Source organism: Triturus cristatus, chromosome 5_2, assembly GCF_964204655.1.
Source record: "Triturus cristatus chromosome 5_2, aTriCri1.1, whole genome shotgun sequence".
NCBI classification, from domain to species: Eukaryota; Metazoa; Chordata; class Amphibia; order Caudata; family Salamandridae; genus Triturus; species Triturus cristatus.
In genome coordinates this window covers 20,680,491-20,696,198 of record NC_140588.1, presented here as the reverse complement: position 1 = coordinate 20,696,198, position 15,708 = coordinate 20,680,491, and the positions used below count along the sequence as shown (strand labels likewise).

Genomic DNA, 15,708 nt, shown 5'->3' with positions numbered 1-15,708 from the left:
GCGCATCTCTGCCAAATATTTCTGCTGACATTGCAGGATTCTCTTATGGATCCACCCACTTGTGACATCATGTATAATGACGTTTACTAAGTTACGCCTATATGTCCGCCTTTTTTAGTTACGTATGCATATTTTATCTGTATTATCAGCTGTTACGCCTCTTGCATCTGTCTTAATGTAATGCTTTCCATATAAATACCATTACCTGTCAATAATGTATGCCCTTCCTTCCTGAACCCCCATGGTGATGGAATTGGAAGCCTGCAGTTCGAATTGTAATTCCTTTGTAGAGGAATAAAGCCTTTTAGAACCTCTAATACCACGGATTCTGCCTCTTATATTTACTGAGTTATTCTTACTAGACTTTACCGCATAAAAAATAGTACCGGTAATGAAATATTTACCACATAAATTGGCGCCCGAACAGGGACACTTTCTCATCTCACGCGCCGGAGGTGCGTTGCAGGCCCGGTCTCCTGCCACAGCTGAACGGACAAAAACGCGTACCTGCAGGATTTCCTGTATCTCCCTCCGGCCAAGCGGGGGTGACTGAGGCTGCGATCAACACCCAGACGAGGCGGTGAGAAGTGCGAAGTATCCCGACCAGAGCCTAGCTGAGAGAGCAAGATCCAAGGTATACAGAGGCCCACCAGGTTCCGAAGTTCCGAGTCCAGTCGAGTCCAGTCGAGTCGAGTCCAGTCCGGTCCAGTTTCAGTTCAGTTCCGAGGCCTTCCGTTCCGAGCTACCCGGTGAGTACCATTGCCGGGGAGGCATTTAACGTGCACATAGTCTGTGCCGGTCAAGACGGGTTTGGGTACACAAATCCGGTCTGCACTGTTTCAGCAGTGTATCTGTACTGTTTAGCAGTATATCTAGTATGTCTTACATATAATTAAGTATTATCTAGTGTCAGTAATATGTCAGTAACTAGTTTTCTATTAGTTATTATCGTTCGTTAAACCTGTTAAATGTTAAATGTTTTAAATACGTTCTATATATTGTGGTGTGAATGATTGTTCCTCATTGTGTTTTACTGTATTACGTGTGTTCAAGGTTAAGTAACCAGATCTAAAAATGCCGCTCTTTTCGAAACTAAGACAGATCAAAACCAGAAAAGGTGTACTCGAAGAAGCTGTTCCCATTCCACCTAGGGACACTCCAGGATACTTCATGTATCATAAACATGGCCTAGATGCCGTATTATTTCTTGATTTATGGGTGGACTACACCAAAGAGTTACCAGAGAGTCAGAGATGGCCCGCAGCGGGGACCTGGGATGCCGATTGCATCATGAGAGTAGAAGAAGAATTATGGAAAAAGAAAGCCAGACAGTCACAGAAAGATGCCATTGAATTATGGCGTAAAGAATCATATAGACGTACAGAAAAAGCGCTCAGACAGGAAGAGAAAGGTAGGGAGAATTCAAATAAAGCCCGAGAAAATCTATTAATTGAGGAAGGTACCCGAGTAAAATCAGAACAAGTAGATAGACAAAGAAACACTCTTATGAATGGTATGTATCCTCTTCTGGCCGAAGGGTTACCTAAGGCTACCCCGGAAATACCAAAAGACTTAACTCCTCCATTGCTCCCGATAAAGGAACATCCCAAAACACATCCTAAAACGGCAAAGGACGTTTTCCTTTCCTCCTATTTAGATGACGTAGCTCCCGAGTATGCTAATACCATACCACACACACCGCATGACGATGGTGCTCAACGTCAAGATCATCCGTCTGTATCCCCGCAACAACAAACTCCTACGCCCATTCCCACAGGTCCATCCGTTTCTACTGTTTTTCCCGCATCTACAATTTCTATCTTACGTCCAACGAATCCTTTTTTGTCCAGCACCTCAGATGGTGCTACAGGAGGTACGACAGACATGTTTGCCACACCGCCGCGAAATAAACAGACCCTTAGAGATTTAGCACTCCAACGTACACCCCAACTAGCGACATCCGACATGTTTAAAGAACAGCTTGTGGATTGTAGATACGATCCAGTACCAGGTAAACAGGACAGATTGCTAATATCATCACTACGTATACGACGAGCTACATTGTATTTAATGACGATACCAGGAATGGTTGAACACCTAGACAATATATATCACTTTGTCCAAACAGGGCGAGGTCCAGAAAGTATTAACGAAGCTATGGAATACCAAAAAGTGGATGTCCAAAGACAACTACTACGTTTTTTCATAAACTGCGTGATTAGGAACCAAGACAGGCCTGGGGCAGATCATGATACCATACAAAAACTTGCCAAATGGGGTCAGAACATATCAGACGAGAAACATGATAAACAAGCGTGTATAGTCGCCATGTATCGAAAGATCCGCAAAGAAGTAGAAAGAATACATAAAGAAAGACGAGAAGCAGACAGAATTGAATCAGAGGAAGAGGAGGAGCAAGAATCAGAACAATTAGATACGATAGCTTACGTAGGTAGAGGAAGACCCCATAATAATGCTAGAGGCTTTAATGATCCGATACGTCCGATACGTCCAGAATGTAATAGACATTTTCAACCCCCTATGTTAAATATAAGGTCCCCTGAACACCTATTCCAAGCCGCTGATAAATTACTCCGAGATCGAAGGGGGTACCATATGCTCGATTCCATCGACGAACAAGAATTAGCCAGGTCAGCAGTACAATGGGCTGACAGTCCCAGCGAATACAATGATGATGCACTAGCACACACGTTTCTGAATCTTGCCCCATACGAACAGCGTTTAGCTAGTATATACATGATTCAACACCTCCTTATATTATACAAAAGCCAACACTCCGATCCAGGACCCTTACCTGACATATTGACCGAACTACTCACGAATAAATGGAGAGGGTCAGGTACTGATTTGATTAAAGAAATTCTAGAATTTCGAAACCAGTATATAGCTTTCGTGTGCCCAGAACACGTTCCGGTTCCCATTATGGGAAGAAAAATGTATCACATAGATAGACAGAATCCGTTACGCGAAGTACACCCAATCAGAGGTGAAGGTAATAACTTTACACGCGTGTTTGTGTACACGCCTATAACCAAAATTGAATTATTAGAAATGAAGAAAGTAGTACCCAGCCATGACAAAGATCCAGCAGGTTTCCACCGTGAGATAAAAGACATGTTACTCATGGGAGAGTATACCTACCCCGACATTATGAAAATATTAAAAGTGTTAATGCCTGCCGGTATTTACGAGAAACTCAAAGAAAAGGAATGGGAGGTGGGAGACCAAAAGATAGATTGGACAGCATTAGAAAACGAAGAAAAGGCCCGAGCTGCAGGATCAGGGCTTGGGGAAAAGACTACAGCACTACCAGGATTACTAGTGCAGGTACTGCCACGTTTATTAACTACGAAAAAGGAGGACTGGGGTGCAATCTCAGCCTGTAAACAAAAGCAAGATGAAGACACTAGTGATTTCTATTCCCGATTTGAAAAATGTTTTGGTATTAATAGTGGCATAAAAGCAAGTAGCGAGTCATATCCACATCTGTTTGTGACAAAATTAGTTGAAAATTCCCTACCGCAAGTTAAGAATAGAGTATTGAAATTTGAGAGTACCTGGCAAGGAAACACCCCGTCACAGATGTTACAGATGTTACAATATCACCACAATAGAATTAGAGAAGAACAAGAACATGAACAAAGACGTATGAAAGATACAAAAATGAAAATACTTGTTGCTCAGTCAGTTCCAGCTGATGGTCATCAAAAGGGTGATTCAACAGGTCCAGTTAAAGGGACATGCAACTATTGTAAACAACAAGGTCATTATATACACGATTGTCCAGTCCTGAAACATAATATTGCCACAGGTAGAACCCAGGAAAGACCACGTCCACCTAGACAGGATCAGAATCAACAACAAATCCCTCAGCATGCACAACCTAGGTCAGCTCCGCAACAACTAGCTCCGCAACAGGCAGCTCCACAACAGACCGTAGCACCACCACAAGCGCAGCCTATTGCTGCCACACAAGCAACAACACAACAGATGTATCAGTATGCACAAGCAGATTATCCCGATTATCAGCGATACACATGAAATAGCCTAGAGAGGGAAGTCGGCTTACCCCTTATCGAGGTTCCTGTAGACCAAGAGGGACCTTATGTACATAGTGAACTATTAGGGGAAGACAGAGAGTTTTTACTTGATACAGGGGCAAGCAGAACAACTATACGACGCAGTGAAGTTCCAGGGGCACCCCTCTCAGGCTCACAGAATATTTCCCTTGGATTCTCAGGAAAGCCTATCATTAATGAAGTAACGCAACCTCTTCCACTTACGGTTGGTCCATTGACACGAACTACAGATTTATTGCTTACTAAATCATGTCCAGAAAACTTGTTAGGTATAAAAACATTGAAAGCTCTAGGAGCTATAATATGTTGTTCTCCGGAAGGAGTACGATTATTTTTACGTGACTTTAAAGGTCACTACGTGTCCAGAGACATGGATCACCGGCTGCAGAATTTACCTACACATTTATGGGCACAAGGCCCCACTGATGTTGGTTGCATGAACATTACACCATATCGTGTCACACTGAAAACAGGAGTAGTACTACCACGAATGCGACAATACAAGTTACCACCAGATGCTGTTGTGGCCTTGCTGCAAATCATTGACGAGCTCATTGCACAAGGAGTGGTTGTAGAAACCGACTCCAATGTATGTAATTCCCCAATAATTCCGATTCTTAAAAGAACGGATCCAAAAGCACCACCAGTATATCGATTAGTTATTGATCTGCGCGAATTAAATAAATGTATTGTACCACAATACCCTGTGGTCCCAGATATCTCTTCATTACTAACAGCTATTGACTCAGAAGCAACGTTCTTCACTGTGATTGATCTCAAGAATGCTTTCTTTAGCGTCCCAATAGATCCGGAAAGTCAATATCTGTTCGGATTCAGTTTAAATGGACGAAGTTTTAAATTCACACGCGCACCTCAAGGATTTACAGAAAGCCCCAGCATCTATAGCCAAGCACTGAAACGAGAACTTGACAGTATCCACATGCCAGTTAACACTGCCTTGCTTCAATATGTCGATGATCTGCTGATCACCGCCCGAAGCGAACCTGAATGTGAAACAGCGTCACTGAAGGTTTTAAAATTTCTGGCCGACAAGGGGCACAAGGTGTCCCCTTCTAAGCTGCAATTCTGTGTCCAGCGAGTTGTTTACCTTGGGCACTCGCTGTCCAAGGAGGGAAGACAGCTTACACCCGACCGCATCCAGTTAATTGCTAACATGCCACCGCCCAAGACACAAAAGGAGGTGCGGGCTTTTATAGGTCTCACTTCATACTGTAGGCAGTGGATCCCTCAATATGCATTTCTAGCAAAACCACTCATCCAGTTGACAACACAGGAGGCAGCCACATCGACTGTCCTCCCTTGGACTCAAGAACATACACATGCCTTTGAAAGCTTAAAGAAAGCTTTATGCCAAGCACCTGTTTTAGCAACACCATGTTACAGTAAACAGTTTACACTCTTTGTTACAGAACGCGACGGTACTGCCTTGTCAGTACTCACTCAGGAACAAGCAGGATCACACAAACCATGTGCTTATTTCTCTAGTACATTAGATCCAGTAGCTCAGGCTCTTCCTGCGTGCCTGAAATCAGTGGCAGCAACAGCTTTAGCAATCAGACAAAGCGATGCCATAGTGTTAGGACATCAATTGACAGTACAAGTACCACACGCAGTAGAGGTTCTCTTGAACCGCACACAAACACAACACTTGACTATAGCGAGACTCACCGGTTACGAATTGACATTGTTTCAGCCACACATAGAAATCAGACGTTGTAATACGTTAAATCCTGCCACACTTTTGCCAGTAAATGGAACAGATCCATTAGCACACGATTGTATTGAAGTCATTACTATCACGACGAAACCCAGACAAGACTTGACAGATATCCCTTTATCAGATCCCGACTTGACATTGTATGTAGATGGTTCATGTATGAGAACAAGTACAGGAGAGTTAGTGGCCGCTTACGCAGTCACAACAGACACTGAAGTCATTGAAACAAATTGTATTAACACTTTGTCAGCTCAAGCAGCAGAGCTCATCGCTCTGACACAAGCCTGTACTCAAGCCAAAGATAAGAAAGTCAACATATACACAGATTCACGTTATGCATTCGGAGTCGTCCATGACTTCGGCGTACTGTGGCGAGAGAGAGGTTATTTAACTTCTCACGGCGCCCACATCCAACACAGACCCCTCATTCAAGCCCTATTAGACGCGATTCATTTACCTACTGCAATATCGATTATGAAATGCAAAGCCCATACAAAAGTTACCGATATCATTTCTCAGGGTAACGACTTAGCTGACAGAACAGCTAAACAGACTGCTCAGAACCAGACTCATATAACTGACGCGACAAAGACAATAGTTCCGACACCAACACATTGCATGACAGTTAAGGATCCTGCCCTTGATGTAATTGACATACAGACACATGCTACACCAGAAGAAATAAAGAAATGGACTGAATTAGGAGGGATCCAAACGGATCAAGGATGGATGACGAAGGAAAAATCTATATGGTTTCTTCCCGACTCCATGGTTCAAGTCATCATTAACACAATACATAGTCCAGCGCACCTAGGAGAAAAAGCTATGCTAGATAGTATTCAACACATTTGGTTCAACAAACACTTGCGAGCAGCAGCCAAACAGAAAGTACGTACCTGTATGATATGTTGCCAGTTTAATCCAGGTAAAAGCATCCCCGTAGAGCAGGGTGGATTTCAACCTCCCGATCATGCTTTTGAAGCCCTCCAGATGGATTATATCCAGATGGAACGATGTCGAGGATTCAAATAAGTTCTCGTAGTTGTTTGTGCTCTTTCCCGTTGGACAGAAGCCTACCCGGTTTCAGATTACACTGCCCCGACTACTGCCAAACAGTTAGTTCGAGAATTCTTCCCACGGTATGGTTTGCCACGTGTTGTCTACTCAGATAACGGCCAGCCATTCTCATCCGAATTAATGAAACACGTTTCACTTTTGTTAGGCTACCAATGGAAATTCCACTGTGTCCGACATCCTGAGGCAGCAGGTCTCGTGGAACGTCATAATCAAACCCTGAAAATCAGATTGTCCAAAATATGTAGAGAAAAAGGTGTCGATTGGATAGTAGCCTTACCAGTTGCGCTCTTTTACATGAGAATGGTAGCACATTCTCGAACAGGGCTATCCCCGTACGAGGTGATCTTCGGTAGACCACCAAATATGTGGGGGACGCCTATACCTCGCAAAATCACTGATGTTGACTGTAATATGCTGACAGATTACCTGGCTTCCTTGATGTCTGCACTACAATCTTGTCGTTCACAGGTAGCTGCAGCTTTTCCCGATAACACTGAGGTGAAGCCCCATGACGTGGTTCCAGGTGACTTGGTTCTGGTACGGAATTTCGACCGGAAGACCCAACTGGAGCCTAGGTGGAAGTCGCCTAAACTCGTTCTACTAACAACAAGGACAGCCGTGAAGATCGAGGGACGTAAAGGGTGGTTGCACTCGAGTCATATCAAAAAATTTTATGGACTACCGTCCAGTGTGAACACTCAGCCCTGCATGCCCTCACAGACAGACTCAAAGCTCCCCTTGGTTGAACCAACAAAACACAAACTTTATAAACTGAAATTAAGGTCTAGCAAGTCAGACAATTTGATTGTTTAAGTCCTCTCCAAGGTGAATCGGTTGAATTTGTCTCTGACATGTATCCTCTAGACCGGAATAGAGAAAGAAATCGACAGATGCAACTTAAAAAGCATGCGTATTGTAAATCACTTCGTAGTCACTGCACAGTAACATTATTAATTTTGTTTTTTCTAAGTCTTCTGATCATCATTTCTAGTATATTGCTGCATATGTATTACCCTATGTCTAAACGTGCTTACAATGTTACTGCTGAACATTCTTTTAGTGAATTACCTCCGCATGAGTTGTCCTATAGATTTGCGCTGCGCAACAACACATTCATTAGTATGTTACATCATTCCCATCAGACCAGCAATGCTACAAATTGTTGGATATGTGGCCGACTCCCTCCCTATCAGAACTATAAGGGAGTTTTGCCCCTCTTTCCATATCCGTTCACACACAATGGCTCCTGTGGAGCATGGTTTAGTTTGATTAATTCCCTAGATTCCAATTCAGTAGTTTATCAAGACAACTGGGTATGGGGAAACCTGAACCTAGTTTTGCTTAAAGTCTGCTACCCTAACAAGGAGGGACTTCCCAAAAGAACAGGAACTGATCTAGAAAATGAAGTATATGGATTAGGTAATTTTACACTTAACCTCATGATCCTGAACGTTGAATCTGAAACTACACCAATCTTGCCCGCCATGTCAGTATTCCCAGTTAAAGGGGAATTATGTGTAAGAAAGAATGGTTCCATACACATGGGCCATAGTAAATGCACCACTGTAATAAAATTCAGTGATCAAGGCAAGTCTACATTTAGAGCTTCCCGTCATTCCTACTTCATATGTGGCCAGACCGCATATATACGTCTACCTCTAGATTGGGATGGTACCTGTTACATAGCATTCCTTCTGCCACCTGTTTTCCTAGCTCCTCCTGATTATCATAGAAATACCCATTTAGTACACAATAGACAGCAGAGAGATCTCCCGATTGTCGATTACACTGAAACGGCATGGGAGCAATACACAGATTTCAATAAAGGTTTCTTTCCCTATATAGGTACAGTCACTAATAGTAAGCTGATACGTAGATTAACTAGAACCCTTGAAGCAGTAGTGAACGAGACTACTTCCGCCTTAGGCAATTTAACAGAAGAGCAGTCTGCTATGCGGATTGTTGTGCTTCAAAATCGTCTTGTCCTTGACGTCATCCTGGCCGATAGGGGCGGAGCTTGTAGGGTCATCGGATCAAGTTGCTGCATTTTCATACCAGAAAATTCGCCGTCAGTATATAAAGCCATAACCCGCCTTCATAAGATTATAAGCCAGATACACCAGAGTCCAGGCACCTGGACTTGGTCCAGTTGGTTCTGGGGCGTGTTGTCCGCCTGGGGATGGAGGATCCTATCCTTCCTAGGTATTGGCTTCCTCATACTATTCAGTTGCTGCTTATGTCTACAATGTGGGCCAGCGATTTGCGGCCTGTGTGCCACATCGTGTATCCCACCTCCAAGTTTTCGTTCAAAATCCCGGAAGAAGAAAGAAGAACAAATGATGCTATATGAACAGATCGATGGATTGATGAAGATCGATATCACCTGAGGGTCCGTAGGGGACAAGGAGGGAATGAGGAAATATGAATTTTGTGATCAGTTATGTCCCCTATCGTAGACCCCAACGGCTCCATGTGCATGCTATAAGTACATGTATGTTCCCTCCAGTTCCAGTTTTGAAGACGCAAATATATGTGCGTCCACCGTCAACATGTCCTCTTTCAGATCCGCCATGAATGGGTCAGATATTCCATTCCTAAGTATGAAAGGCCACCGACTTTATGTGGTTCACTTTCCACATTTTACAGATTCAGGCGAGTAGGCCCTGAATTCTGTCATCAAGCCTTTTCCTGCCTTCTGCCTCTGAAAGCTCCAGTCCGAGCCTGCATCTGTATCCATGAACTTTGTCCTACTCCCTGCGCGGCTAACGGTGCCTGATCCAGCCTGTTGCCTGCCAAAAACTGTATTTCACCTTCAAGATTATCTGCTCCGCTCCTCATCCGATGCATTCCTGTCTAGTAGTTTAGGTAAACATTCTTCCAGCTACCGTGCAAAGGGCCGGGCCTCACTGTCCAAGTGCAAGTAATTCATAGCCCCTGTTACCATGGAAGATTCCTGCCCCCTCGCATCTCATGTAGACACTTAGACGCTTGTACACGCACTAACAGTCAGTATAGAATAGATTCTGTCCGAGAGACCTTTCCTTTTGGATAATACAGTTCTTTAAACATAAGATATTAGATATGATTTGGGATTAGGTTGACATGACCCCTCAGACTTCTGTCTCCACATGTAGAGCTAAATGTCAAGTCCCCTTCACCCTCTAGTTGCACGTCAATCACACGTCATGCGGCTGCGCGCGCATCTCTGCCAAATATTTCTGCTGACATTGCAGGATTCTCTTATGGATCCACCCACTTGTGACATCATGTATAATGACGTTTACTAAGTTACGCCTATATGTCCGCCTTTTTTAGTTACGTATGCATATTTTATCTGTATTATCAGCTGTTACGCCTCTTGCATCTGTCTTAATGTAATGCTTTCCATATAAATACCATTACCTGTCAATAATGTATGCCCTTCCTTCCTGAACCCCCATGGTGATGGAATTGGAAGCCTGCAGTTCGAATTGTAATTCCTTTGTAGAGGAATAAAGCCTTTTAGAACCTCTAATACCACGGATTCTGCCTCTTATATTTACTGAGTTATTCTTACTAGACTTTACCGCATAAAAAATAGTACCGGTAATGAAATATTTACCACACTACCATGATCCCCAAATAACCCTTTCTAGATTCTCCCCTACTCTACCCCTCCTTGCATCAAATGACACATCTTTTACTATACCGATCCCCCAAAACAAACCTTTTTAAACTCTTCCTTCTGACTCTTTCCCTCCACAACCCTTTTTTACTCATCCAAAAGCTTCCTCCTCCTGCTATGACCTCCCAAAAAAATTATATCTCAATCCTTCCCTCTTCTATCCCTCCACTATACTTGTCAATCAAAATAACAGACTAACATGTTCACTTCTCAAATTTCATATTCCATTATACTAATTCACCACTAATCATTTATGGGTTCCCACCAATAAAGCGCTTCAACACCCCATCAGAGTTACAAGCGCTAAATAAATGCATACCTTTTTCCCTTTTCCACCCCTCCCCAACCCTTCTCTATCCAAATAACTGACTAACATATCCACCACACAAATTACTTTCATATTTCACTGTACTAATTCAACACTAATCCTATGGGTTCCAGAGTAGCGTGCTACTCGCCAAAAAAGCGCTTCAAAACCCCATCAGGGGTAGCAAGCGCTATATAAATACAAACCTCTTTTCCTCTTCTATCCAGCCGCCTACCCTTCTCTATCCAAATAAATGAATAACATATCCACCACTCAAATTACTTCATATTTCATTATACTAATTTTCAACACTAATCCTTTATGGGTTCTGGTGTAGCATGCTACTCGCCAAAAAAGCGCTTCAAAACTCCATCAGGGGTAGCAAGCGCTATATAAATACAAACCTCTTTCCCTCTTCTATCCCGCCGCCTACCCTTCTCTATCCAAATAAATGAATAACATATCCACCACTCAAATTACTTCATATTTCACTACTAATTTTCAACACTAATCCTTTATGGGTTATGGAGTAGCGTGCCACTCGCCAGAAAAGCACTTTAACACCCATCAGGGGTAACAGGTGCTATATGAATGAAAACCCTTCTTCCCCTTCTATTCCTCTACTATCCTTCTCACTCCAAATAACTGACTATCATCCACCACTCAAATTACTTTCATATTTCACCATATTAATTCACCACTAATCTTTTATGGGTTACCGGAGTAGCGTGCTACAATCTCCAAAACAAAAAGCGCTTCAACACCCAATCAGGGGTAACAAGCAATATATAAATACAAACCTTTTTTCCTCTTCTATCCTTCCGAATCCAAATAACTGACTAACCTATCCACCACTTAAATTACTTTCCTATTTCACTATACTAATTCATCACTAATCCTTTATGGGTCCCGGAGTAGCGTGCTACTTGCCGAAAAAGCACTTTGACGCCTCGTCCAGGGTAGTTAGCGCTATATAAATGCAATTACAACACAATACAATACCTCGGCGACAAAGGTTCATAAGTAACGTAAAAGGGAGGGTTGGTGGGTGGGTGAGTGAGTGAGTGAAAGGGTATCGCACTTTGGAAATATTTTTAGTGATGCAAACCTGGGAGAAACAAAGGAGCACAGGGAAGGGGGACAAACTAGCACACCACTCCACTTTAGTGTAGAGGAGGTTTATGAAGCAACTACATCTGGCAGAAAGGCCCCGGGCCCCGACGGGGTACCGGCTGATCTATTCAAAGCAGATCCAAATGTATGGGCTAGCATCTTGACAAATGTTTTTAATGCCACGTGTTTACATAGATACCCAATATCCTGGGGGATGGCAGTTATCGTTCCCATTTTTAAAAAGGGCACAAGGTATGAGCCTACATGTTATAGGCCGATCTCACTTTTAGACTCTGCAACCAAAATTATGGGAAAAAGTCATACTTAATCGATTAACGACATGGCTGGATGATCAGAATATTATTTCCAACCTATAATATGGTTTTAGGCCAGGTAAAGGGACCCTGGACCAATGTTTAAATTTACATTTAGCGGTAGGGAAGTACACTATCGCCAAAAAGGGTATAATACATTTGGCGATTATGGACCTGACACAAGCCTTGGACTGTGTTAATAAATCAAAGTTGTGGTCCATTTTAAGTGATATAGGTCTTGAACCAGAGCTTGTGGATTTCTTACACGCTATTCATGAGAATAACACAGCGGCTGTCCGATACAACAGTAATGGGGATTTGACAACCGCCTGGTATGTCAAAAGAGGGGTACGCCAAGGTTGTATCCTTGTCCCCCTCTTATTCACACTATACAAAAATAAATTGGGAGATTCTTTAACAGCCAGCTGCAAAGACATCCCTAGATTTGGCGACAAAATGATCCCCGCACTTTTATATGCGGATGACACAGTCATATTAGCTAGAACAGCAGAGGGTCTCCAATCACTTTTAGATGCTTTTATAGTTTTTATGGACTCTTTAGATCTTTCAACAAATTTTAAGAAATCGCACACTATGTCTATTGGCCCGGTAAGTCCCAAAAAAGACCATATTTTATTGTAAAGGGACAGAATTAACAAAGGTTTCAACTTTTCCTTACTTGGGGGTACTTTTTGACGAGTGCGCGCCATGGTGCCCACAAATGACCCAAAAAAAGAACATTCTCGCTAGAGCCACAGGGGCAGCACTAAACTTTGCTGAAAGATTAGGGTCAAAACCTATTCTGGCCCTGAAGAAGATATATAAGGAAAAATGTATCCCCATGACAACCTACGGTAGTGACATCTGGGGATACATAGAAGGAAAGGACATTCAGCATGAGGAAGACAAGTTTTTAAGCAAGGTTTTGGCAGCTCCGCATTCCACCCCAGCATATATAATACACGAATAGCTAGGGGTGGGCTACATATCAGACCAGATCGCAGTGGCTCCATTAATGTGCTGGCTGAGGGTGTGGGCAAGCCCGATTATAAATTTAAACCAAATAATAATTACTGATTGTCTAGCGCTAGATAGAGCCGAACATATCCCCTGGCTAAAGTACGTAAGGGAACTGACAAATTGGCTAGGTTGCCCTGATTTATTCCTAAGTCCCATACCCATGGACAAACTCAAAATTAGAAACATTAAACATCAGTTTTTTGATTAGGCGCCAGGGACTAAGGGAAGAAAAGGAGTTGCTAAAACCAACGGTAAAACACCATGTTACATTATCCATGCATAACCAAGTCCAACCTTACTTATTAACTGTTAGTAACCCCTCTCGAGTTTGCCCAATTGCACTTTATACAATGTTTTCGTACTGTATGTATAGCGGTCCTTGGTTCTCTGACTGATACTAGGAACTAATCCCCTTCTCCCCCCCCCCCGCCCCTTTCCGCTCTCATGACTCATTGCCTCCTGTGACATAGCAACAATTCAGCGCGGGGACACACTATTTTTAGTGCAGCCAGGCGCTTTAGAAATGGCTTTATTATTATTATTATTAATGTCACAATTGTGGATTCTTTTATTTTGAGTTTGCTTTTTTCTGCATTATGCACTTTATAATATGTCCCTGGACTACAGGCATCCGAGGGTTCGTTTTCCTGGTTGATTACAGGAGCAACATAAGCAGAGACTATTTGCACTTGCATGTTTGCCCATTTGCACTTTGTATTTTATAAAAATGTTTCTGTTTCGTACGTATTTTAAGCCTTGGTTACATGGTTGATATTAGGGATGCTTTTTAAAATTTTGAATTTGTTAAAATGTGTTAATGAAATGTGCTGTTGTATGATATGTTTTCTTTTATGACATTAAGTTGTCGAATAAAGCATTCTTGACTTGACTTGAGTGAAAGGGTGGATGTATAGATGGATGGATGAATATATGGATAGATGAGTGAAAGAATGGATGGATGGGTGAAAGAGGGTGGATGATTGGATATAAGGGCGGATGATGGGTGGATAAGTGAAAGATTAGATGGATGAATGACAGGGAGGAAGGATGGATGAAAGGGTGGATGATGGATGATTGAAAGGAGGGATTGAGTTAATGGGTGGACGGAATGAAAGTGAAGTGTGGATGTAATGAATGAGTAAAAGGATTTAAGGATAGATGAGCAAATGGATTGATGGATGAGTGAAAGGGTGGATAAAGAGATGAATGAGTGAAAGGATGAATGGATAGGTTTGGAGAAAGATGGATAGGTTTGGATATGAAGGGTGGACAGACGAAATGGTGAAAAACTGAATGATGGATAAAAGACTGTTTAGACGACAGAATGTAAAGGTCAAATGGTGGACATCAGAAGGTAAATGGTAGGATGAAAGGATGAATGGATAGATTGATGGAGGAGACGAGATCTCATCTGGGAAGGGTCATGATGAGTTGCTTCATTTGCTTGGTGCCATAAGAGATTTGGTTTGAAGTGGGGGTAGTTTCAGTTTCTTCCTACTCACATGCTCAAAAATATATAGTATTGTGTCAAACATCAGCAATTAACAGCATGGCATTCAGAAGGTGCATCTATTGCAAAAAAGGTAATGTTAACATATCATTGCATTTGTCTTTCATTTTGTGTAACGAGTTTCTCATGTGTTTTGGTATGTGATTCAATATTATAGAAGTTGCTGAGTATCAAGTCTTGCCCTTAGCCCCACCCCTAGCCTCGTCCATACACGACCTTATTTTAATGAGTACCTGCACTCATTGTTTCCCATTTAAAGCAGTCATTACCTCACCAGATTTTGAAATCATACTGCCCATCGACCCCCTTCCCGGAGTCGTATATCTTATACCACTGCTGCAAATGCCCCCTCTGACCCCAGTTACGCACAGTGCGTCACCATTTTGGCTGTTTTTTTTCCTATCCCCGTGCGTCCCGTCTGCGTTGTTTGCCATTCCCCCACCAACAAGTATGGACTCGTGGAACTCACTGTTCTCTTTTGTGTCCTCCTTGGGCAAATCCATTGAGCTGCGGTTTTAGCAAAAGCCGTGGAAGATTATCCATATCAACGACGTCAGCTCCGCAGAATACTACGGTTCGCGCTCACGCCCACGCCATAAACATCTGACTGTCCATGCGCGGGGTCCGCTGCGCCTGACCTACGCGCATGTCACAAAGAGATCGCGAGGCCACGTGTGACGCGCACAGAAAGGGCCAGAACGACCAGAAATGTATCATTTATTAGAGAATGAGAAAGAGTGAATAAAGGTGAGAATCCGAAGTGACCTTGAGCATGATCTTAGGGTTGGTGCACAAAATGACCTTGCCCTTTTTAAAAGGGAGGTATCGCTCTTATGGGGAATACTTACAGCCCAGTCTCCTTGCT

The 15,708-nt window shown here is 42.8% G+C and overlaps 1 protein-coding gene across 1 annotated transcript in view; it reads right to left on the bottom strand.

Moving 5' to 3' along the window:
• LOC146822601 (uncharacterized) overlaps nt 1-15,449 on the bottom strand; it is a 319,812-nt gene extending 304,363 nt beyond the window's left edge. The window contains exon 1 of the mRNA XM_085608547.1: nt 15,313-15,449. Within this exon, the coding sequence (XP_085464673.1) occupies nt 15,313-15,386 (74 nt within the window). The 5' untranslated portion in view covers nt 15,387-15,449. The remainder of the gene's footprint in view (nt 1-15,312) is intronic.
• Nucleotides 15,450-15,708: the final 259 nt, after the last annotated feature.